At 31.8% G+C, this 25,013-nt stretch overlaps 6 protein-coding genes across 15 annotated transcripts; 3 read left to right on the top strand and 3 right to left on the bottom strand.

The window, feature by feature from the left end:
* Positions 1-1,369: 1,369 nt before the first annotated feature.
* On the top strand, positions 1,370-6,639 carry Grip163 (gamma-tubulin complex component 6). 2 transcript variants are annotated; one of them, XM_066747137.1, is made up of 11 exons: positions 1,370-1,749; positions 1,821-2,035; positions 2,104-2,339; positions 2,402-2,480; positions 2,557-2,973; positions 3,056-3,208; positions 3,276-3,571; positions 3,637-5,737; positions 5,805-6,014; positions 6,096-6,268; positions 6,339-6,639. In XM_066747137.1, the coding sequence occupies exons 1-11, from the start codon at positions 1,554-1,556 to the stop codon at positions 6,637-6,639; spliced, it is 4,377 nt and encodes a 1,458-aa protein (XP_066603234.1). In that variant the 5' UTR covers positions 1,370-1,553. The 2 variants fall into 2 exon arrangements, with proteins under 2 accessions (XP_066603234.1, XP_066603233.1); XM_066747136.1 differs by having other exon boundaries at positions 3,038-3,208.
* Positions 6,640-6,741: 102 nt separating this feature from the next.
* IleRS-m (Isoleucyl-tRNA synthetase, mitochondrial) lies at positions 6,742-11,029 on the bottom strand. Of its 2 annotated transcripts, XM_066747138.1 has the most exons (15): positions 10,787-11,029; positions 10,602-10,724; positions 10,382-10,541; positions 10,108-10,312; positions 9,732-10,036; positions 9,495-9,661; positions 9,198-9,431; positions 8,950-9,122; positions 8,743-8,881; positions 8,505-8,662; positions 8,300-8,443; positions 8,017-8,230; positions 7,676-7,928; positions 7,413-7,594; positions 6,742-6,969 (listed from the first exon to the last, which is right to left on the bottom strand). In XM_066747138.1, exons 1-15 carry the CDS (start codon positions 10,985-10,987, stop codon positions 6,742-6,744), a joined length of 2,886 nt encoding a protein of 961 aa, XP_066603235.1. In that variant the 5' UTR covers positions 10,988-11,029. The 2 variants fall into 2 exon arrangements, with proteins under 2 accessions (XP_066603235.1, XP_066603236.1); XM_066747139.1 differs by lacking the exons at positions 10,382-10,541; positions 10,787-11,029 and having other exon boundaries at positions 10,602-10,718.
* A 207-nt stretch (positions 11,030-11,236) lies between these two features.
* On the top strand, positions 11,237-12,344 carry LOC136772141 (coiled-coil domain-containing protein 25). The gene is made up of 5 exons (XM_066724897.1): positions 11,237-11,356; positions 11,484-11,531; positions 11,602-11,693; positions 11,750-12,132; positions 12,215-12,344. The coding sequence occupies exons 1-5, from the start codon at positions 11,332-11,334 to the stop codon at positions 12,294-12,296; spliced, it is 630 nt and encodes a 209-aa protein (XP_066580994.1). The 5' UTR covers positions 11,237-11,331; the 3' UTR covers positions 12,297-12,344.
* Positions 12,345-12,364: 20 nt separating this feature from the next.
* On the bottom strand, positions 12,365-14,550 carry Tgt (tRNA-guanine transglycosylase). Of its 5 annotated transcripts, none has more exons than XM_066724891.1 (9): positions 14,411-14,550; positions 14,260-14,342; positions 13,925-14,133; positions 13,760-13,849; positions 13,547-13,700; positions 13,357-13,489; positions 13,135-13,296; positions 12,903-13,071; positions 12,365-12,837 (listed from the first exon to the last, which is right to left on the bottom strand). In XM_066724891.1, the coding sequence occupies exons 3-9, from the start codon at positions 14,054-14,056 to the stop codon at positions 12,493-12,495; spliced, it is 1,185 nt and encodes a 394-aa protein (XP_066580988.1). In that variant the 5' UTR covers positions 14,057-14,133; positions 14,260-14,342; positions 14,411-14,550; the 3' UTR covers positions 12,365-12,492. The 5 variants fall into 5 exon arrangements, with proteins under 5 accessions (XP_066580988.1, XP_066580987.1, XP_066580985.1 ...); XM_066724890.1 differs by having other exon boundaries at positions 14,271-14,342; XM_066724888.1 differs by having other exon boundaries at positions 13,925-14,342.
* A 162-nt stretch (positions 14,551-14,712) lies between these two features.
* On the top strand, positions 14,713-24,993 carry LOC136772140 (uncharacterized). Of its 4 annotated transcripts, XM_066724896.1 has the most exons (6): positions 14,713-14,811; positions 14,868-15,224; positions 15,316-15,442; positions 15,521-15,676; positions 15,746-18,067; positions 18,155-18,220. In XM_066724896.1, the coding sequence occupies exons 2-5, from the start codon at positions 14,871-14,873 to the stop codon at positions 15,835-15,837; spliced, it is 729 nt and encodes a 242-aa protein (XP_066580993.1). In that variant the 5' UTR covers positions 14,713-14,811; positions 14,868-14,870; the 3' UTR covers positions 15,838-18,067; positions 18,155-18,220. The 4 variants fall into 4 exon arrangements, with proteins under 4 accessions (XP_066580993.1, XP_066580991.1, XP_066580992.1 ...); XM_066724894.1 differs by lacking the exon at positions 18,155-18,220 and adding an exon at positions 18,728-24,993 and having other exon boundaries at positions 15,521-18,067; XM_066724895.1 differs by having other exon boundaries at positions 15,316-15,439; positions 15,521-18,067.
* LOC136784562 (uncharacterized) lies at positions 16,191-17,366 on the bottom strand. The gene is made up of 2 exons (XM_066745284.1): positions 17,064-17,366; positions 16,191-16,979 (listed from the first exon to the last, which is right to left on the bottom strand). Exons 1-2 carry the CDS (start codon positions 17,364-17,366, stop codon positions 16,191-16,193), a joined length of 1,092 nt encoding a protein of 363 aa, XP_066601381.1.
* Positions 24,994-25,013: the final 20 nt, after the last annotated feature.

Below are 25,013 nucleotides of genomic sequence, written 5' to 3'. Positions count from 1 at the left end.
TTTAGGCAAGTCACATTAGTAATTCCGCAAAGTGCGTGAAAAGCTTGAGTTACCTCTATTTATATTTACTCTTTTACGATTTTTAAGAAGAATATAATAGCAAAAGAATGAAAGAAATGGCCTCATTAAACGGGGAAAGATGATTTCGCGGGATATTGTGGCGAGTTTGAACGTTGGCTTTTCGCCACCTGTAAAGTTTGTAAAAGTGTGTTAATGTCATGATTATGCGAAGCCCTACTTTCCAACCTTTGACCGCTGCCACGGCTGGCTGGCTTTATTCACGTTATACTACATAGCGTGGCCTTTGTATTACTAAAGATTGAAAGACTCTGTGAAATATCCCTCCTGATACATCTATTTAAGAATTACAAAACAACACCGGTTTTAAATGAAAAAAGGAAGATCACGAAACCGTGAGCGGGCCTTCTTCTTGCAGCACGACCTCTTTTTTCTCCCGATGCAATGGTATAATTTCGTTCAAATTTGCACTAGTTAAATAATTTCATTAAATCCTTTTAAAAATATTATAAAAGTTCTCCTAACTTCAATGAAACTGCACTGTTTACTTAATTAAGATAAAAAATTAATTAAGGGCTTCTTTTTACAGCTCAAGTATTAATCTTGAAATTACTCGACTCAGTGTTTATTTTATACTATTATATACATTCTCATATAAAATAATTTTTATTTATAGTAAAATAATACATAATTATAATAAGAAATTTATTTTCTTGTAAAACAGCATTGGAGAGTTTTTTTTACCTTGAGCTCCTATATATTTTCCCAGAGCCGGTGAGTCAAATTGAATAAGGTTGAATCCCGCAAAGTGGGGCTCTTCATTATTATCCAACTAGGGCCTTTAATTTTTTCACAAACAATTAAATCGCGTGCACGAGATCGCTGTAATTCGTCTGCTTGTTTTGGGCTCGGCAGAGCTAAGCTGAGCTAAGCCAGCTAGCTGCTAGAGGCCAGAGAGAGAGACTGACGATTGGGACCTGCCGCCTGCCTTACGCAAGATTATATTCCTGGGACTTACGGGACTTTTTGACTTGGTGGGCTGCCGCTGCTTCTCTGGGGAAGGGAAAATTTCTCCCAGCACCTCTTTTGATTGCCGTTTTCCATCCTGAAATTCTTCTTAACCCATTCTCAATCGTATATCTATTTTTTTCTAATTTTATTATTCTTCTAGAAATGGGAGAGAAAAAACTTTATAATTAACTTTCTTTTTTAATTTTAATCAGTCGATAAGTAAAAACTGTAATTACCTACAATGGATAAAAAGGTTAAAGTCTTTATCGATAAAAATATTTTTTTTCTCACCCCTCTGGAAGAAAAAATGTTTCTCATTTTCAAAGGTCTTCATGTCACTTCATGATCGTGTTCTGTGTACTAGTTTTGACAAAGATTATTTTCATTTCAATGACAGATAAGAAAATGGTTAATGCTATGTGCTTTTAACGAAATTAAAGCTATGAAGCAGATATTTTATGAATGAATGAATAATCTATGATAGATAGTCTTTTTATGCATGGTTATTGATTGTTATAACTAATATGGATATTGATAATAGAAATATTGTCGTATACGACTTGATCACAGAGTTGTGTGAAAATATATATAATTCAGAATTTCCACGTGAAGAAAGTCTGTTTCCTGTAGAGGATCATAGTAAAAGATTTATTAAACAACTAAGATCCAAAGCATTTGAAATTCTTCTTAATAAAGCTGATAAGATACAGGATAATCAAGGTTTTTATTTATATTTTTCTATCTGATTTTACCTATGAAACTAAGCTCTTTAAAAACACAGGACTTTTCAGATTTCAGATCAACAGATTATGACCCTGTGACAGAGTTATTCAAGTATATATTTGTTCTCAAATTAAGCAGTAATAGATTAAGCAATGCAGAGGCACTTGAAAAATTATTGAATAGTTTAGTAAATAGTAGTCCTGAATCTCAAAGTATTATTTATTCTACGCTTCAATTTTTAAATAAACTCAAACAGGTCGAAACTCCTTCTAACACTAACTTGGTAATTTAATTATTTTTTTTTTTGTTGTATTTCTCTTAAATATTCTATTAAAAATTCAATATCTCTAGGATATTTTTCATTATGGAAAACCAAATCCTGATCTACCTCAAATTTCACAAATACAAGAAAATTCAGTATTTCAAATATATCCTTTGGAGTCATTTGTTGTACCTGATAAATTTTTAGCAATGTTAAATTCTAATAACAGAAGAAATACACATAGCATTTATCCAAATTTATTTAATGAAATGTCATTTAGTACTCGGTTCATATCAATGACTAGGATTGGAATTCCACAATTAAGGTAAAATTATATTTAATTATATATTACTTGAAAGATTTATAGCAAAAATTTTGTTTTATTAGTTTTAGAAATGAAAACAATACAGAGAGTACTATTAATCAGATAAGAGATATCACTCATTTTGCTTCACTCTCTACTTTTGTAAGTAAATAATCTTGCTATAATATTAATTAATAAGCTGTAGTCTGTAAATATAAATTAATGCTTTCTATTCTAGTCATCCCAAGAAAAAGCAGAAATTTCTTATCCTATAACAGAAGACAATAGCAAAGAGTCAATTACAGGAAATTATTCAAATGGATCGCCTTCTTCGTTTCATAGTTTTTCTCTTGAAAATAGCCAAACATTTATTTTGGAGAATGCACTAAAAAACTTTGACATTAATAAAAATTTTAAAGAAAATCGTACTTGGGAATCTCTGGGAGCCTCACAGCCTAAGAAAGAAATGCCCTTTATTACTGAAGAACCAAGAGCTTTGTTCCATTTAATAAATATACAACAAACTAATCATTTAATACAATCAGAATTAAAGCAGCTAGTACACTTGGCAGAAATTCCTGCCAAACAATTTTTATCAGATTTAAAATTACTTTTATCTGGCATCCAATCATATTCCTTTCAGTATGTAAATATGGTAAGAAAAAGTTTTGCTTAAGAAGTTTTTTTAATTTTTTCATTTGTATATTAAATTTTTATAGATAGGTTTTATGATTAAGAAAAATATTACAATTCCTGGCATGACTGCAAAATCATTAGCAGGAATTTGTCAAGAAGCAATTGATTGGGGTAATTCTTATAAATATTTATCAACTTTGGTTTCCCCTGATCCACCTACAGGAAAATTACAACGTAAAGGACCTATATTTAAGGTATCGATTCATCTCATCTTTTTTAATGTCATATTGTTAAAAATATATACATGTATTCTTTCCATAGGCCATGTGTAAAGGCATCAAAGAATTTCTTCTATATTATAAAGCAGCAATGTCTATAATTTTTACTAATGGAAATGAAACTGGATTACTAAGACTATTAAATAATGTGAGACCATTGGCACTAATAATTACCGAAGTTTCTCGACTTTGCTTAAGGGATGAACATGGTCGTTGTGCTTTGGGAGATGGAAATGGAATTTTAACACACATTTATAAAGAAGTTACTCAAGTAACAAATCCCAAAGTGGCATTAATTTTTTATTCCATATTAAAATCTTGTTGCGAAGTATATTTTAGGTGTGTCTGGTTAATATAAAAGAATTAATTTTATTTCATTATATAAGTGGTAATGTGATTTTTAGATTTCTACAAAAATGGCTCTTTGAGGGAGTATATGACAATGAGTATGGTGAATTTATGATACAAGCACAACCTCAGTATTTGCATGCCAGGGGGCACAAGTTCTGGATGAAAAGCTTTACAGTTAATACTAAATCTGTACCAGATTTTTTACGCGGTTTAACAGACTCTATTTTGAATTGCGGTAAAACTGTGAGACTCTTAAGAATCTGTGATCCCAAAAATCCAGTCTGTAATTTATTTACAACATGCCAGCCAGATATCAGAGTTTGCTTAAGTGTTGTTATGTTAAGAGAGCAAAATTTAAAATGTCAAGAATATGAGGGAAAAGGTTTAGAAGCCTTAGGAAAAATTGTATCTCTTTCTTCGATGATTCGAGATGAAAAGTTAGTGAATAAAGAAAAGGCTGATCTTGTGGTTAAAGCGCAACAGGAAACCTTATTAAAGCTTCAAAAGAAACGGGCTGAGTTTTTAAAGAAAGAAGCTGAGAACAAAAGAGAGCTCTTAATGCAGTTAAAAGAACAAGCAACGCAAGCAGCTTTGAATCGAGAACAAGAAAAAGAAGCAGAACTGCTATTGGATAAGCTAATGATGGAAAGAAATTTAGAACAGGAAAAACTTGAGGATATGCAACGTAATGCAGATAAAATAGAGCTTTTGCAATACTATGAAGAATTAGCAGCTACTGAAGAAAGGGAAAAAATGCGGTCGGAATGGCGTATCAAAAGAATGAATCTTTTTGATAAAAGAGTAATCAGTATATCTGAAAAAATAATTTTTCAAGATTCTCAAGATTTGGAAATAATAAAATTACAAGATTCTAGCTCCCTATCACTTAATGACAAAATTGACAAAGAACTAAACAATGTACAACAGACAAATGATAAATTAGAAGAAATATTTCCCAGTACTAGCATAGATACAAAAATAGAAAATTGTATTACTGCTGAAGATGAGAACAGTAACATAAGTTCGGGGAAAAAATTAGAAGATTTTAACAGCAAATCAAACGATTTATTAAATAGTCATACCAGCGATCTGGAGGATCCTTTATGCATGAATTTCATCTATAAGACAAATAATGAACGGAGTGCACTACAAGATTTTCTCCGAGAAGAAGCTGCAAAGATTTCGGATAAGTCGAATACGATTAACACTAAAATAGACAGACCAAAAACATTAAGATTTGCAGAAGCACACTACAATAAAATGAAAATTTTACAAGAAGAATTCGAAATGACTCCGAATAATAATGAACTAACTGTTCCATTCACCAGCACCACCAACGCAGTATATACTAATTACAACAATACAACAGATACGACAGTCACCGTTATTCTCAATGAATTAAATCAAAATAATGATCTACCTACTGATGCTGAAACTAAATCTAATAAAACGGAATCTCTATTGAATACGAATATTCTTACTGACAATTTAGAAACGAGCGAAACCAATTTTACAGATAATCTAAGTAACAAAAATAATCAAATCACTAAATTAGAAAATTTAGATACACCAATGTCTTGTACAACAGACATTTACGCTTTGTCCACTATAACACCAACTTCACAGTTACATTCGTGTGAAGATTCATCCATTATCGATACGAGTGAATCATTAGCAGCTGAGAAATCATACGAAGAATCTCTGCAGAAACAATTTGTTTTTCCCAATCTATTAGGATTCAGTCCCAATGTAACCACTCCAATAGCATCCACCTCGTTAACCATAGCTGATGTTGAAACAATCGATACGATCTCCTTGCAAATGTATTTGGAAAAATCTATCACTATACCTCTTAGAACACAAAGTCGCCTGGTGAACAATGCAATTATTAAATATTTGTTAACAGAGCACAAAATGCTATCACACTTTCATAGTCTCAGAGATTACTATTTCTTATTGAATGGAGAGTTTGCGAAAAGCTTAACAGATTCTTTGTACTCGAAGCTGTACGAATTTTCAATGCCTATTGAACTTTTTAATTCAGCTACTTTAACCAGTATTTTGAAAAGATCTCTTACGATTTCTTTTAGTTCTGATTGTAACAATTCTAAGCTCTTGAGTCTTTCTGCTACAGATCTACCTACTCAATTACATGTAAGTACTTTTTTTAAATTTAAAATATTAATTTCTACATTTTCAACTCTATATTTTTTCTCTCCAGATATCTGATCCAAATGCCTTAGATTGTTTATGCTTGAACTATAAAATTTTGTGGCCTTTGAATATTATTCTTGATGATGTAGTAATGATGAAATATGCTAAAGTATTTAAATTTTTATTAATGATCGGTCGAGTCTCGTGGGTGCTCCAAGAAGATTTTAATATCATGAAGGCGGAACGTAAAAAGGCTGTTTCAGAACAATATCACAAAGTATAATATTATTTATTCCACAATTTATCTTTCGCTGATACAATTATCATGAATAATAGAATTTAATATTTTTCATTGTAGCTGCAATTGTACAGGCATTCCATGACACAATTTATAAATGCCCTTCACAATTACATTACTTGTTGCGTTCTCTACGCCAGTTGGTCCGAATTCGAGAAAGATTTAGAAAATTCCTTAACAGTGGACGAGGTCTACCGTTCGCACGTCACTTACATAAAAAGCATTCTGTCCAGGTGATTACTGTAAAATATTATCAAAGCAAATATAATTTGTGTAAGCTCATAAAACGTTTATTCCCACCAGATGCATGCTGAGCGCCAGTGGTGAAAAAATGCGTTCGTGTTTGAATAATATCTTTAAAGTAATTTTAAAATTTCATAATCGACTGAGATCTCAGAGTTGGATAGATGGACACTGTGGGCATACTCATCCAAATTTTAAAAGATTGGAACGAATATACGAAGCTTTTCTCGAGCTCAGGACGTATCTCGTTCATGTGGCTTTAAAATTAACAACTAGCGGATATCAGCCACACCTCGTACACTTTCTTGATGCGCTGAATATCAATAGTCTCTATAATTTGACCAACAAAAAAGATAGATAATTTTGTTGTAATGCTGATATTGAATTTGTTAGACCCATCTCGTATACTTCTCTGGTGCGCTAAGTAGTTTTAAGTTTAAAAATCATTGAGAACGCTTATTTTTTACGGTAATGTGAATGTGGATTTTTTCAAGTCCAAAACTTTCATGCAACGCTCGCACAATTCGTCATTAGCTGGCACCGGGTGTCGTCTGCATCTCTTGCACAAATTTGATTTTATCGGCTCAAAGTTTATTCTTCTTTCATTGTCACCCTCCAGTAACGTAACGCAGGACAACTGTAAAATCTCACAAAGCTCCGACGTTGAAGAAGAATTTTCTTTTTGGAGTACCTAAAAGCACAAAACTAGTTTATATTTGTATAAGTTATTCCGGCAGGCTTATAAATGCTTTATGAATTTGATAAAAAAAAAAAAAAACAAAGCGATTATTACGAAATTGTTTTGTTCGCGAATACCACTATTGTGGTTCAGTAAAAGCTTCTATTAATTACAGCTTATTGTTATATATATGTTATATTAGATAGGCATAATGATTGCAGTTAATGTTTACTGAAAAATATTTTGCGAATTTTTTGTTCGCTATGCGTTGAATATATCCAGATGTAGAATGAGTTTAAAATAATGAGTCATCGATTAGTGTTTACCACAAGATGTTTTGCGATATTTTGTATTTGTTTTGCTTTAAGTATTAGCCGATATAAGATATATACATTGTATATAAAAGTAGATCAGTGATCTATACTTTTAAAAAGAAATAATTTGTTCATACTTACAGACAGCTGATTATAATCTTTTTGGGGAACTGTGATAGTAGCTGCTAATTCCCAGGAATTTTGCTTCAACAATTTATTCATCTGCGATTTCAGATCATACGCAATAACCATTAATTTCTCGAGATCTGGTTGATTCCAGATCTCTGGTACCTTATAGTCAATTCGGTGCAAAGATACAGAAGCTACACAATTATATGTTGAATTTAAACATTGTTTCAATTATAACGCAAACGTTTCAAAATTTGTTTATTAAAATGAATTACCAAGATTCAATGGGTGATGCAACCAAACTTCTTCTGCCAAGTGAGGCAAAATCGGTGCTATCGTTCTCGCAAGAACAGTTAAAATCTCCCCTGCAACTTCCACCGCTCCAACTCGATAAGGCGAATTAATCTCGTCACAATAAAGCCTGTCTTTAATCAAATGACAATAGTTGGAGGATACGTCGTTCACAACAAAATTTATCACAGCTTTACATACGTGATGATATTGATAATTATTATAAAATCCTTGGATCTAAAAATAATTCTTAAGTTACTATTAAATTATTATTTGATAATACCTATACTTATTTTTATAACCAATTATCATGGCATTAATTTACCGTTTTGTTGTATTTGTATAAATTGTGCAGCATGTATTTATCGAGGTAATGATAATCGGGCTCAGTAGTCATTTTTTCAATGTACGGATTTAAAACGCCCAGAAGAAAACGTAGAATTAAGCGCAATTTGTTAACGGATTCGCTACTTTCCTTAATTATGTTTGCTGAAACTGGAATTAAGTGGTGCTGGCTACCATGACTCGCTACCCACCATCTGAAATATTTCAAGTAGTTTTAATGACTGATTATTTAATATATATATTATTTTATCATTTAAATTAACCTAAGAGTGTCGACACCATACGCAGGATTTTTTTTCAAATCCTCTCCACCATTCGTGATGTCTACGGGATTTACAACATTGCCCTCCGATTTCGACATTTTTTTCAAATTTTCATCCACAGTAAATCCATGAACAAATAATGATCTTCAAAGAACGAATACTGTATTAATTAAATGCAAATATATTTTAATATAAAATATTTTACCTATATGGGGAAGTACCCTGCAGAGCGATGGACGTTAACAAAGACGATTGAAACCATCCATTAAACTGATCTAATCCTTCTAAATATAGGTCCGCTTGTCCTTCGGGGACTACTGAAGACCAGGAAACTCCACTATCGAACCAAACGTCCATAATATCCTATTTGTTGTATTTCAAATTATTATAATTTCAAACTACATTTGTTTAGTGCTTGCTTTCATATGTTACAATGTACTTACATTCCCCTTTTCTAATTCGTCACAATTAAGATTATTTTCTTCACAAATTGCTCGACCCAATAATTTTTTTGTTGACAACTCCCACCAACAATCTGGTCCATACTTTTCCATTAATTTACCATACCTCTCAATAGATTTTCTGAAATATATTTTAGTAATAAATTACTAGTTTAGTAATTATTTCATTGTATGAATCTAGCCGTTTACCTATTTACAAAAATTTTTTTAAAATGCTTGTGATAAAATACTGGTATAGGAGTTCCCCAAGACCGTTGTCTAGAAATGCACCAATATGGTCGTTTCTCAACTTGTCTTTCCAGCATTGTCAACATTTCTTCCGCATTGTTTTGTGGATATATTTGTATATTAGAAATAGCTTTCTGAAATTTTATTTAAAATATTAATTAATATTATCAAACAAAATCACAATCTATGAACAAGAAAATTTGGCTTACTAAAGCATTCTTTTTTACGCAATTTATATCAATGAACCATTGATGAGTTGCTCGTATAATTACTGGCTTTTTAGTTCGCCAATCATAAGGGTAACTATGTACAAAATCTTCAGTATGTAAAATATCAGCAGATAAGTGCTCCATAACTTTCTGGTTTCCTTTGTTCAGAACAAACAAGCCAGAAAATTTACCAGTTTCTTCTGTGTATTTACCATCATCATCTACCACAGATAACTGTAAAATAAAATATTTAAAGAAACCAGATTTTTTACTAAATTTATTTATCTTCTCACTTACAATTGGAATTTTATTTTCCAGTGCAATTATGAAATCCTCAGTTCCATGGGCAGGAGCAGTATGCACCAATCCTGTTCCAATAGTGTTTGTAACATGATCTGCTGGTAAAAATGGCATGATTTCCTTGGTAATAGGGTGCTCATATTTACACTTTGAAAGCTCATCTCCTATGGAAAATGAATTATTATTATTTTATATAGTAAAATAATATTGAGAGATTGTATATGTGTTGTTTACCTTTTATAATAGAAATAATATTTAAGGGACCAATTTTTCCTTCAATGTTTTTTAAAAGATCAACAGCCATTATATATACATTATTATTCGCATCCTCGGCGAAACAATATCTAAAATCTGTAGAAAAAGCCAAAGCTTGGTTCGCCAATAATGTCCATGGTGTGGTTGTCCATGTTAATGCATAAACTTTTCTGTTTACCAGCTCCTTTAAATTAACTGGTAAAATTTTTACATGCAAGCGAACAGTGACTGCTTTACTGCAGTGACTTTCATTATATTTTAATTCTGATTCTGCTAGGGCAGTTCTGCAGATTGAAAAGTAATTATTAGATCAAATAACAATATTAAATGTTTTGTGATATAACAAATTAAATACCTGGATTCTGGAGACCAAAACACAGGTTTAAAGTCCCTGAAAATCAAGCCTCTCTCATATAACTCCAAAAATTGTCTTTGCTCATTCTGAATATATTCAATTTGATTTGTAAAATAACATCCAGAATCTTTCCAGTTAGCCATAATTCCCCAAGACATAAAGATTTCTTTTTGTATTTCTACAGCTCTTCTTGCAAATTCTCTTGCTGAAAAGATAATAAAAGATGTTAATACCTTCTTTGAAATAAATATGAGAAAGAATTGTCATTCAATACATTTTTGCCTAATCTCTAAAGGATTCAATTTTGTATTTTCAGGATCCAAAAAATTGTGTGCCTTTAACTCTATTGGCAAGCCATGACAGTCCCAACCAGGAACATAATGCACTCTTCTGCCCCGTAATACCTTATTTCTTAAAGCGATGTCTTTGAGTATCTAACAGAAATTTTAAAAGTTTTAGATTATAAGAGAAAATAAAAATATGTTGTTCTCTACCTTATTTACAGCATGGCCTATATGGGGTACACCATTTGCATATGGGGGTCCATCATGCAATATAAAATCTGGTCCGGAAAGGTTTTCTCTCTGCCAGTTATATAGCTCCCAAAATCCACATTTCTGCAAGTGCAAAGATTGAAGTGAAACAAGAATTTTTATAATCAAACAAATGTATGACAGACCTCGTTTAAATAATTATCCATTTCTACTCTTTTCTTGCCATTTAAGCGAGCCGGGAACTTGGTTTGTGGTAATAAAACGGTGTTAGAATATTTATTTTTGGCAGCATCCTTTGAATTTCTATATTGCAATTTGTTGACACTTTTTACGTGATTTAAAACAGGAGTACTGGATTGTTTTAAATTCCATCCTATTTTGTACATGCTTCAATATTTCCTCAGCTCTTTAAACCGGTTATAACTCTACTGCATTTGTACACTCACACAAATATTCACTATAGTAACAAATTACCAACACGATCAAAGAAATCTAGCGATAGCTATATCGATGAGCCCACGTGCTCTCATGTATTTTCCACACATTAAAAAATTTACTTACACCTGTTTAAAACTTGTCGCCATCTATCGCAAAAACAACAAACTGATATTGTTGGCGCACAAACTCCTAACCCTATATTTAACTCATTTTGACACATTCAATACTACACTGACTGACTACACACCTCTGTTATAACACACATGGCTCTGCTTTTAATTATTTATTAACAATGGTGTTTTATTTTACAAGTGATGGTACGAAAGCTTTTTGTAATTTTTCAGTGCATTATAATACTAAAAACTGTTATTGTACTTCTTTTAAGTATTACATGTAAATAGTTGTTTTGTTTTGTGATAAAGAGGTTATAAATTTTGGTTTCAGTGGTACAACCACCAGTGACCCTTTTTATGGGTGTTGACAAGTATGAGAGTAAGTGCTAGACTTTTTTCTAACACCAAAATTTAATTATAAATGTCATGCGAGTCACAATTGGTTCCAGATGAAGAACTGATTAAATGGGGCTGGCCGGAAGATGTATGGTTTCATACTGATAAATATTCTTCTGCTCATGTGTATCTTAGACTTAAAAGTGTAAGTCAGAATTAAATTTATTATCTAGTAAGGTATGAAATATTTAGAATTTTTAGGGCCAGACAATTGATGATATTCCAAGTATAGTTTTGGAAGATGCTGCTCAGCTAGTTAAGGCTAATAGTAAAGATGGTTGCAAAGTAAATGACATTGATATTGTTTATACCATGTGGGCTAATTTAAAAAAGACACCTGGTATGGAAGTGGGCCAGGTTGGGTTTCATAAGGACAAAGATGTTCGTAAGCTACATGTTGCCAAACGTAATAGTGTTATTGTTAATAGACTACGTAAGACTAAAAGATTGGAGGAAGTGAATTTTAGAGCTGAAAGAGAAAATAGGGATAGACTAGAAAGAGAAGATAAAAAGAAACTTTTAAGGGAGCAGAAAGAAAAAGAAAAAACAGAAGAGAAGAGAAAACAGGAAGAGGCAGAAATGAGGTGAAACAAATTTTGTAGTTAAAATACATGAATTATTAATAGTGTAAGAATAATTATATAATCAAATAATTCAATTTTATAGGAGCTACAATTCACTATTTAATACTTCCAAAATGACTTCAAACACTGACAACACTGGATATGATTCTGATGATTTCATATGATAAAATTATAATTTTTTTCTATTAAAAATTAAAAATAGATCTCTGAAAGTTAAGTACACTTACTGGTGAAGCATCCTTGTACCTTTAAATCTACACAAAAGGAAGTAAGAGAAATTGTTGTAAATTGCTTACAATTAAATATTAATTAAAGAAACAAATCACTCTCATTAATAAAAATGTATTACTAATCAGTCTTTTATAATAAATTTACATTGACAGCTTTCAGAGCATCCACTATCCATGTTGGATACTCTTTATTAGGATAAACTGTAATCAAATATTGCTGAATGAATTCAGGAAATTTTTGCTGCTTTATACTCTCTCTGATGTCTTTCATTAACTTCATTTGAAATGCAATATTGTGCACTGTTAAAAGATGGCAAGCGACTGTTTCAACTGTAACAATGTGATGAAGATAAGCGCGAGTATATGTCTTGCAAGTTGAGCAAGTGCAATTCTCATCAATTGGCTGCATGTCAGTACTGAATTTACTTTGCTTTAAATTTATTTGTCCTGTTTTTATTAAAGCACAGCCAAATCTCTGAAAGAAATGTTAAATGATTTAGGAAAATGATAAATTAAAAGTTTAAATAAAAGAGAATATACCGCTGTTCGTGTAGGGAAGACACAGTCAAACATATCAACCCCTAAAGCTGAGCAGATGACTAAGTCAACAGCAAATCCTACACCCATTAAATATCTTGGCTTATTTTTTGGCAAAGTGTCAGTAGATAAGTGAACCATTTTCCAAAATTCATCTTTGCTCTCCCCTCCACTATAATAAATTTTTATTTTAAGAATAAGGATAATTATAGAAAATTTAATTAAAAATGTTTACCTCAGACCACCTATAGCAAAGCCATTTACTTTCCTTTGGACCAGTTGACTTGCACTTTTCATTCTTGTTTGAGGATTCAGTCCACCTTGCACAATAGGGAATATATTTTGGTCATCTGGCCTATTGTGAGAGGCTAAACATCTATCAAGCCATCTTGTTGTTCTATTGATGAAATAATTTGTCAATAACTTAATAATAAAAAGCAATTAAACATTACTTTACCTATCAGTAGCTTCATCTACTCTGGGACCGCTTATAACACTGGAAACAACATCATCTAACTGCATTATGATATCAGCTCCAATAATATTTTGAATGTGAATAGAATATTCAGGAGTCAACATACATATAGACTCTATGAAACAAAAAAGCTATAAAAAGAAATATTGTTGCAATTTTTTCAATTATTTACCATTATAGGGAGACTTAAATTTAACACCCTCCTCTGTAATTTCTGCAAGCTGTAGTAATGATACCATTTGAAAGCCTCCAGAGTCTGTTAATAATGCTCGTTTCCAGTTCATAAATTTATGTAAACCACCTGCTTTTTTTAAAATATCTGGCCCCTGAAATTACAATTATCATTTGTAAAGAAAAATGTGTAAGATATAATAAACAGTCTTACAGGTCTTGTTCCAAGATGATAGGTATTGCCAAGGATAATTTGGCAGTTGAGTTTTTCTAATTGTTCAGGTAATAATCCTTTTAAAGTACCCTAACAAAATTGAAAAGAGCAATTTAGATACATTCGTTAGCTAATTTATAGAGATATTAGAAATATAATACCAACCTGTGTTCCCACTGGCATGAAGACTGGAGTATCTACATAATAATGTGGTAGTGTCATCAGTCCACATCTTCCTTTTGTAACTTGACATTCTGCAAGCACTTCATATCTTAAAGGTGTTTTTTCCTCCGTCATTTTTCTCTTAAATAAATTGGATATACTTATTTTTCTTCCAATTAATAAACATTCACGAAATGAGTATCCAAAATTTCCTAAGAGCATTCGAACAACACTTTAATTGACTCCTTTGTTTAAACAGCTACGTGTATATTTATAGTTAACAATAATATATCATTTTCATCTAAAGTCTACGGTAATCGTTTCAAAGTGAAAATAACCTCAAAATAACCTTTTCAAGTTTTCAACGTTCTCAACATAGAGCTCAGACGGTAAAACGGAGATGGAACGGTTTTAAAGATTACTAAAATGATAAAATGACTAATTTATGTGATTCGAATGTAAAATAAGATTCCTACTTTTACGATTTACCTATATTGTGTTGTTGAATAAAAAAATTAATGTTACTATTTATTTATCACATTGAAATATTTATCGTAATTTAATCTGAATGATTTAAATTACTTTTTACAGTAAAAGACAGAAAGCAATGGAATTAAACAACATGTCCTTGATTATTATATGCACTTTTCCAACAAATTTCTTATATGTAGAATCTACATACTATAAACTTTTGTTCTTTGTTACTTTAAATTATAGTTAAGGGCTTTTCTACACGATCAAAGAAATGTGCCAAATTTCTGTGACACAGTTTTTAGTTGTTCTTGGATGAATATAGGTAGCGCTTTAACTCAAATGTGTGAATAGCTATACATATTACATAAATTTATGTAATTTTGTTTAAACACATAACCTACCAGAGAGTGCAACAGGTAATAATTTATCTTTTGTGTTTTCTTCGCGTATTAACATAATTTTAAATTTGCAGAAAATGAATAATAACAAAGAAAATATAAAGACATTAATAATGCTATATGAACAGCATCCATGTCTATATGTTATTAAATCAAAAGATTATCATAACAGAGTTCTACGTGACAAAGCATTACAAATTATAAGTAAATCTTATGAACAAATAACAAATGAGAAAATAACAGTGGACATAATTAAGAAGAAACTTAATGGCTTACGTACGCAGTTCTTAGAACAAATAAATAAAGTTAAACAATCTAAATGTAGCGGTGCTTCAAGTGATGAGATTTATAAACCAACGTGGTGGCTATATGATTCCATGTCTTTCTTAGAAAAACACGTGGCAGCTAGAAAAGGAAACTCTTCTTTAAAGGTAAGTTTCAGAGTAATTTTCCTATTTTTAATTATAAGCTCTATTCTATTCATATTTCAATTGCTTATATATAATACCAAGATATTTTCAGGAAAATGTAGAACCCAAGTACATAAAAGGGAATACAAGTCTAACGGATCTTATAAATTCTTCCTCCACAGAGGATTTAGAATTAGCAGATATTACATTACAAATAGATGATGACAATGATTTGAGTAGTAAATCTTTATGATTCTTTTTATATAAACCATATAAAAATGCTTATCCTATGCAATTAATATTTCATATTTTTATAGATGAAAAAGCTGAGTTTCGCAATTGTTTGACACCACCTTCTTCAGCATCTACCACAATTACTGATGAAATGAATGTTAAGAAAAAAAAAAGGAAAACAGAAGATATATCAGAAATTTTAAAACAAAGGCAACCTTTTTGGGACAATGCATTAGATGGTATAAAGAAATTATGTTCTAATGAAGATAAAAATGAAGATGGATTACATTATTGGATAAAATTTTTAGAAGCTGAATTACGTAAAAAGAATAAAAAAAAATTGAGAAGGTTACAACGAGGGATAATGGCACTGGTGGATGATGATGATAGTGATGAATGAAAAAATTAATTAAATATTTAAAAAACGGTTTTTTTATAATGTTTAAATATTAAATATTTCCATACAGTTTACTAGTATATATATTTATACTAGTTCTTATTCATAATAATAAATGTTAACTTGTTTTCCAGAAGAAAGAATTTATTAATGTTTTTACACTTAAAATATTTTTGTTTGCCAAAAAAAGTTGATAAGTCTAAGATTATAATTAAGACAGCCAATAAAAGTTTTATAAGTAGATAAATTGTTATATGTATTAAATACGCAATAAAGTAAGATTTTTTATAGAATACTGTTAATCATTTTTAAAAATGTTTAGAAAATCTATAAAATTAAATACCACATAAATTAAATTAGTTAATATAGCCAAAATGCGTTGCTCTGTCTTGCCATTCAATAGCTCCAATAGTATTGAAATAATTTTTAAATGCATTTCGAACATGAATCCCCTCTAAATTATTTTCATCACTTATTTCTACATCTATAATTGGTCTAACTCTTATATTTTGCATTGAACCTATTGAATCATGAAAAAATGTGTTATTTTCACGACTTATAAAATTGTGCAAAGCACAACATGCTAATGTAATAATTTCTACTTTTTTAACTGGCAAGTATATTGGTGTTAAAAGAACTCTAAATCGACTTGCTAATATTCCAAAACTACTTTCCACTACTCGTCTTCTCCGACTAAGTCTGTAATTAAAAACACGTTCTTCTTGGGTTAAATTGCATGTAGAATAAGGTTTTAAAATGTTTTTATGTAATGGAAAAGCATTATCTGCTAACAATACATAGGGCAATGGCTCATTCATTCCAGGTAAAGGGTTTTCACATGGAATGTTCAGAGGGTTTTCTATGTTTTTTAATAAATTTGAAATATCACTTTCCCGAAAAACTCCTCCATCGCTGACTCTTCCATTAACGCCAACATTAACATATATAAATTCATAATTGGCATTAACAATAGCTAATAATACAATACTATTAGTACCCTTATAATTGTAATATAATGATCCATCTTTAAGTGGTGCTTTAAATTCAATATGTCTACCGTCCATAGCACCAATGCAATTAGGAAAATTCCATAATTGAAAATATCTATTGGCAACATCTGCCCATTCTTCATTTGTATTTGGTGTCTATAAAAAGTAATTGCTAAATGAGTATAAGTACTGTCATAAATTAACTTTTACCTTTAAATTAATTCTTTATTATACATATACATTTAAATATTTTTTGCGTAGGACTAGATAGATAATGGAGCATGTTTCAGGAACAATTAGTGATATTGTCGACAGCGAAAATCTGGTGGAATATTCGAGACTCCTGTAGCTTTCTCCAGTTGTTAAAAAACGTAAAGTTATTGAGAGCCTCTCTTTCGGTGAAACACAGTCCCGCATTATAGTATTTTTCCTTTGTATAAATGGACCTATCAATTGTAAAAGGTGATCGAATAAATCAATTCGTAATCTAAAAAAGCCTTCAAATGATTTTTCATCTTCCAATCTTAATTCTAAGTGAGCCATATTAATTGTTCCCATTAATTTTTCAGTTCGGCGTAAAATCCATCTTTTCGTCCAAGTTGCACGACGACTATGTTTTCTTATTTCTTCCCGCAATAATATATTTTCCTCTTCTGTAGTATTTTCAATTAATGAACAGATAAAAATTAATTTCATTAACTTTTTCTTTATTTTTTTATCCATCTATTTAATCTTTACTCTTCTATACACACTATAATAAACTGATATTCAATTATTAAGAATATTTAAATGCATTTGGTAAATATGAATATAGGTATGATAAAAACCTAACATAAACTATACATTTTTGCGCTTAATGCGCAATTCCAGAATCCAAGTTTTGTATCCCACTTTTTCGTCACAGTTAAGTGTTTAAACAATCAAAGTCTAGTAACTTTCTAGTAACTTTGGACTGTGTCACAGAAATTTGGCACATTTCTTTGATCGTGTAGACAAGCCCTAAGATATACACATTGTATATTTAAATTAGCAATGAGTAACACGCGCGCAATGAAGGATAACGCGTTTGATACGCAGTTTACCATCAAAGCACCTTATAGCACATGGACGTGAGAACTCTGGACTTATCTCAGATATATCATTTTTTTCCCCTGGGATCTTTAAGATGCTATCTATATACATATATATTTGCATTGTACAAATTCTTCAGGACAAAAATTAATATGTGTTTTATTTTCAAAAAAGTAAGTAAGTTTTACGTACGTGTTTTGGTGCGCCTCAAACCTTTGTATTTATATTTTTAATCATGCTATTTGATTGCGATGATATAGCTAAAAGTATATTTTTCACGAACTTCTAAATAACATGTATAATGAATCGCAAAGTCTCGTGTCGTGGTATTCGTAAAACAATAATAATAATTATATATATTAAATTCTCCAAGGGAAAAAGGAAAAATCTGAAGCTTATTCTAATACTTGAAACATAATATAGTACAATGTTTGATATTTATTCAGGTTGAAATTGAGGCTAATACATGTACGTACAAGTAATATATTACATTGTAATAAATATTTCTATTACGATCAGTTTTTTTTTACAAATAAGATAATACGATATATGGAGAGAAAGAGTGTATGTGTGTGTATGTATATTTGTATAATTAAGTTTGCAAATTATCTTACTTTGTTTAGATAATACCTTATAATGATTGGCGATAACTATATATAATATATAGATTTATATATATGTAAATGTTTCGAAGTAGCTTTAACAAAAACTTCCTGCCCTTCGAAAGATCTGTGCGATCGTGTTTGCATATTTTTTATGAAAAATGCAATTCTATATGTATACTTATCAGCGATAAATGATACTGATTGTTTTAACATATTCTTTTGTTATAGATTATTATAATAGCCATATGAGATTTTATAGCAAATATAGTAAAAGTTTCGCGTAGAATATAGCTTTATGGATAATTAATCGGAAAAATTGATGGGAGAAGGAATTATTTTGTCTCTATGATAATAAGAGTTTTAATGCTATATCCATGCCGATAAAAAATAGACAAGGTGAAAACTCAAACTACACGATAGATTTAAGTAATAGATACTTGGTAAAAATTCAACAGCCTGAATAATTTCACGTTTATATTCTCGTTTTGACATTTTTTAATTCAAGTACTAACGGATTATTCGTTGAATTTATCAAGTGATTCGCTTCTTCAGTCTATTTTACTGTTATCATTTTAGCCACCGGAAATTGGCTCTAGTTATCGAAACATGTATAGCAAATATGAGTCACGGAGTTTTAACTGGGAAAACATTGAATTGTTTGGAAACTATTGTACAATAGAGAGCAAAGCGACTTCCAGTCAGTCGGATATCTCCAGCATTTCCTTAGTGTCTATTCTCTTTTCATCATAACTTTTTTATTATTTTCATTTTTGAGATTATAAATAGTATTATTAAATCACCTCAAGTGTGCACCGCAAGAAACGAAGTTGGGGCGCAATATGATAATTGGGAAAGTGGTGGGGGTATCCATTTGAAAAGCATCCGCGCTGCTTAATTCTACTGTAATTTAGAACTTCCAAGCAAAGACTCCCGTTATCTAGTTGGATAAGCGATCGTATCAGCTTATATTCACATTTATACACGTTGATTAATCCCATTAAGAATATTGCAAATTTTTAGCAAATTAGTTACAATAATGTAAGCCAAAGAAATTATTGTCACCGGTACAATATTGATGTAATATGTGTACACTTTGTAGTAGATATATGAAAATAATGAAGGAGACTTCTAAAGATAGAAAGATAGAGAGATTTTAGTAAAAAATTATGAAACATCGACGCACTTATATATATATATATATATATAGATATTACAGTAAGCAGTTTCTCCCATTCTTTTCTTGTTTCATTGAGTAAAAGGATAATTGGAAAATCATTTTCTATATATCATTGTATTATTCCATATTTATACTTTCACCACGTTTTATTCGTACTTCTCAAGGCGTTATTATAATAATTCATTTTACATAGTACATCGTAGTATGTTAATAAGTATCGATAGTAATCGCGCGCGCGATACTTATTGGTTCGTCAGAAGTTGCATAACGAGATGATAGTTATTTCTATAGGCACGAAATAGTTGGAATAATAGCAGTCGTTATATATACAATATATTACATTATTGCTGGTTTATCGTATCGATATACCCCATTTATGCAGACACAGTCGTGCAGAAAACGCAATGTGTGCGTTTCAGACGCATGTCGATAAGTTTGTGCTAAATGTACTTACAGCGTATGAGTCGTTCTATTTGAAAATGTTGAACAATGTACCTTTTTCTTACAAATTTTATTGATGATAGTTTCATTTACTGTTTTTTGTGTGCACAAATTGTACTTATATATCATTTTCAAATGAAACGGTCATGTAGTATGTGAAGATTCGTTCTGTTAATATTTATTTCTGTAAAACGCGCTTTTCACACGTTATTCAAAAATTAAGAGCGTCACATTTCAATTTTCATGATACTTTTCGTTTATTTGATTATCGATTAAGCGACAATTTTCTATTTTAGTATAACAAAATTTATCAGTGTAACGCCCTTCTGCATTTTCTGAAAATCAATTATTCAAGCTTCGAGTCCAAGAATTTTGGAAATTATATTAATTAATTCGTTAATGACATTTGTATATCTCTATAAAGAAGCGAATTAGTGTATAAAATATATTACAATCATTCTCACATACTACAATATGTGACGGGGTCAAATCGAATTATGTTAAGCCTGTCGATCGATAACACATATAGAAATTAATGTTTTTTATCGCTATATATATATATGTATATTATAGTATAAGTGTTGCGCTTTACATACACCAATATTATCAAAGTTAACGCAATTTGTACATTTTCACTATATGTCCAAATAAATAATTGAGAATCAATGTACTTTGTATCGCTGCTGAAATTGAAATTTCACAAAACGCAATTAGTAGTATAAAACGCTGTAACAATTTTTATATTTCTTTTATCTTTTATGATAAATGCGCTTCTTAATATATTGCACATTTATCATAAACGATTAGCTACACAACGAACTTTTCTAATATGAAGAAAAGCACTCGTTCTATACGAAATAACCAGGTCCTTGGACAGAAATGATTGGAAATAGTATATTAATATACAAATTTAAGAAAAACACAACAATTGCAACGACGATTTTTGCATTTAAAAAATATTTTTGCAATTGCATATAAAAAGAAATGTAATAGTATTTCAATAACAAACGAATTCTTAACTCTAAATTGTTGGTACGATATAATACAGAGATTATTTATACAAATGCTTGCAACTTATTCAAATAAAAATATTGAAAGTTCCATTTTGCATTCGTCTTCCCGTGACCCAAGGGATGTTTACCAATATAGGATAAAAAGAATAGTAGGATTGAGTTTTCACTCCGTGGACTACAAAAAACTATGCCATTCGATGTAAATCAAGAAACGGAGAGATGTTTTCAGTGGTTCGCATCGATGGTATATTGAATGCATTGGAAATATGTATCGCAATGTCTATATAGGAACTCACGAGGATTCTTTCGTTTAATAATTAATACTATATCCAAGCTTATAGCTGGCTTGTAAATTCATAATCACTAGGGATTTAGCTCGTTACATTCTTTCATCCATCGAAACGAATAATTCCTGTATTATTGTTTTTGTGCCAAATCTGCACATTACACATACACAGAATCGAGTAAATTACACACCCAATCATGCAATTAGTATTATCTTTCGTTTTATGAGATATACAAGAAATGCACGATTGGTCAACATCTTTAATTTTCTTCACTTACGAACTGTATGTACATATACAAATGTTTTTTTGTCTTTTCTTCGGTTTTTGTTCATCATTAATACGAATTACCGCACTATCGCTAGCAACACTAAGCAATGGCTAACAAAACGAGGCTCCTGAATCTAGATACTCAAAGCCATCCCTATAGCATATGTATACGCGCATACATCGCTCGAATTTTTATTCATATTCAAATTGAAGTGACTCAGCGAAGCTGTCAAATTAGTTCAACGAATCATCTCGATCTATGATAGATTTCTGTATCGTATAGCACGACTAGGAAAGTCAAGAAAATCTCGCGATCTATCATGTATATATATATATATATATGTATGTAAATAAGGATCGAATTGATTTATTTTGAAAAAATTCGAAAGTTTTTAGCTTTACATTCAGGATACGACATACTCACGTAGTTTTTGTAGAAAGTTATAATATAAGAAACTCGTAAGCTAGGAGTAATCAGTTCTTTCGACAAGGCTCTATCCTACCGCGTTATAGCGCAAGATGCATCAGATTTTCTTTCATTCTTCGCTATATAGTCTTTTTAAATCTATTCTTCTCTACTATATTCTCGTGGAAGATCATGGATACATTGTACAGCGGTTTCAAAGACGACTCTGCGAGACTTGCGAATGATCTAGAGGAAATATTAAATAATGATTTATCATGGCACTAGATGAGGAAGATATCTGTATACGTTCAGAGGATGTTTTCGAGACGCGTGTCGAATAAGAGAACACGGACCATCGCTTAACCAAAACAGTGTGTTTGCCAAATAAATTATCCATCGAATTCGTTATGTTCCTCTGACTTGCGACTACCTGCACTCGTCGCATCATCGTATCTTTGGTAGTAATTCTTGATCGTCTTTGCCACAAAGTACGTCCCTGACCGCTCTCCTGCCGCCATCAGGTTTCCCTCGACATTTCGTCGTCTCCTACCCCGCGCTATATCTTCGTCAGATTCGAACAATTAATCACTCAACTTCATAATTCAATCATGAGATAATTTTTGCGCGCACATGTCGTTGCATGCGTATACCAAATAATTCTCACTTATATTATATTACTGCGGAAAAAGTTGTATGTATGTACCTCAAACACTCACGCGGCATCCTCATCATTCCTCTTACGCTGAAAACTTGTATTGCATGCAAGTACCTTAAGAGATTACGGAGAATCAAATTGAATAGAGCATAAATTAACTTTTCTATATATCCTACAACGCTTTACAACTTTAGTCTTGATTCCGAAGGTTCTATTACACCTCGAGTTCACCTCCTTATAAGTATTCACTCTTGAAAGGCACTCGTACACAACATAATTATTGTCGTTGCATCAGCTCCATGATTCAAAGTGAAAATACGAAAAATTAGTCAGACTAGACTACTACTTTCTGTTGAATTATAAAAAGACTTTGTTAGCATTTAGCGCTTCAATGCGTTTGTACTTTCTCTCGTTTCTACTGTGCAACAGTGGACTCTGCTCGATAAAAAAGTGATTATGAATCATGGTAGTGACACGAGTTTATTAGTTGCGTAGAGCAGCGTCGAAATCCAAAAACTTTCCCTCGGTTTGTTCATCAATATATTGCATAAATGCGCGAGCATATTTTCCAGCAGTTTCAAGATTCCAAGTGAATCCGTCTTTGAAGCTGCGCTTAACATTACCGCTATACATTGACGCACCCTTCTCTTTTACGGTTCACCGACTTTTCACATCACCAGCAACAATGACAGATTAACGATTTATTTACAAAAAGGGTTTTTTGAGCATGACGAATGATCAAGGATCCTGAAAATCACAGTGCGAAACGTCGGTGAAAATTGGCGCCTTAAAATTACGCTCTTTCCTCTCATCAAACGTACTTTTTCTACTGAATCGCGATGCGTGGAGCTCCTAAGCGTTTCGTACCTTTGACCAGAGGAATATATACATTGGAAAAGGGTTCTTTGAATAGAAGCAAAGATACGATTTATCGTCGATTTTAAGAAGAAAAACGAACGAATTTGACAAAGAGATCAGTTGCAGCATGGCAAATGCTGTAAGTATCGAGAGAGGGGAATACCGTGGGAAACTTTTAGCGTGCACCTACCGAGCTACAACTTTTTGGAGGATGAGGAATGGTGAAAGAGAGTAAATAAAGGAGTACTTCAAGTGAGATGGTGGAATGGTGCATTTAGGGTGAAGAAAGAAATTGTGGCATAAAAGAAACTAGAATCTAGCGAGGGTGGTACATAGCTCATCGGATTACTCGGAAATTATCAAACAAATTTCATCAAGTCTAAAAGGTATCCCGAATTCTTTTCTATCGATGCCTCCAGCATTCGCATGACGTTCACCTCCAAAAAGAAGGCGCCCTGAAATTACGCCCCTGTCTCTCATCAAACGTACTTCTTCTACTGAATTGCGTCGCAAGGAGCTCCTAGCGTTTCGTATCTTCGATGGTGGGAGTACAGTATATACATTGGAAATGGAAAGAGCTTTGGGTAGGAGCAAAGATACGCAATATACCGACGAATTTAAAAAGAAAAATAAGTGAATTTGAAGAAGAGAGAAGTTGCACAGCATGGGGAATGCTGGTAGTGTCGAGAAAGGAGGGTGCCGGCTAAACTTTTAACGTGCGCCTTTCGAGCTACGACTTTTAGAGGATGAGAAATCGTAAAAAGGAGTAAATAAAAGAGTATCTTAACCGAGGTATATAGTACAATGGTGCGTTTTGGGACAAGAAAGAATATTCCCTTTGTACAAAAATAAAAAGGAAAATCGATTTCGGCAAATTTCCTCCATGCTCCATTCGCTTATCCCGAAACTACAGAAGAAAACTTGTCAGGTGCAAGATCATATCCATATGCCAATGATGTCTTCAACACCCACGCTATTTACATCGAAAGAGTAGATGCCCCTGTCTCTCATCAAACGTACCGTTTCTACTGCATCGCGTCGCACGGAGTTGGTAGCGTTTCGTATCTTCGATAGCACAGGAATATATATACATTAGGAGAAGGGACGTTTGGGTAGAAGCAAGGATACGATCCATCGTCGATTTCGGTAAGAAAAATGAGTAAATTTGACGAAGAGAGAGAGAGAGAGAGAGAGAGAGAGAGCAGTTGGAGTATGAAGATCGCTGAAAGTATCGAAAGAGGAGGGTAGCGAGTGAAATGTTTAGCGTGCACTTGGCGAGCGACGAGTTTTTGGAAGATGAGGAGTCGTAAGTGGGAGGTGGTCGAGGAGGATGCTGAGTGAGATAGCGGAATGGTGCGCTTTGGGGCAGGAGAGGTTCTCCCTAGAAAAGCAAAAAGGAAACCCGAGTGC

The sequence above is a fragment of the Prorops nasuta genome, unplaced genomic scaffold (genome assembly GCF_024137725.1).
Source record: "Prorops nasuta isolate Cenicafe-Biocafe unplaced genomic scaffold, Cenicafe_Pnas_1.2 PNAS00003, whole genome shotgun sequence".
Classification (NCBI taxonomy): Eukaryota; Metazoa; Arthropoda; class Insecta; order Hymenoptera; family Bethylidae; genus Prorops; species Prorops nasuta.
Note: the sequence above shows the minus strand (reverse complement) of the source record. Positions and strands in the feature narration are given on the sequence as shown.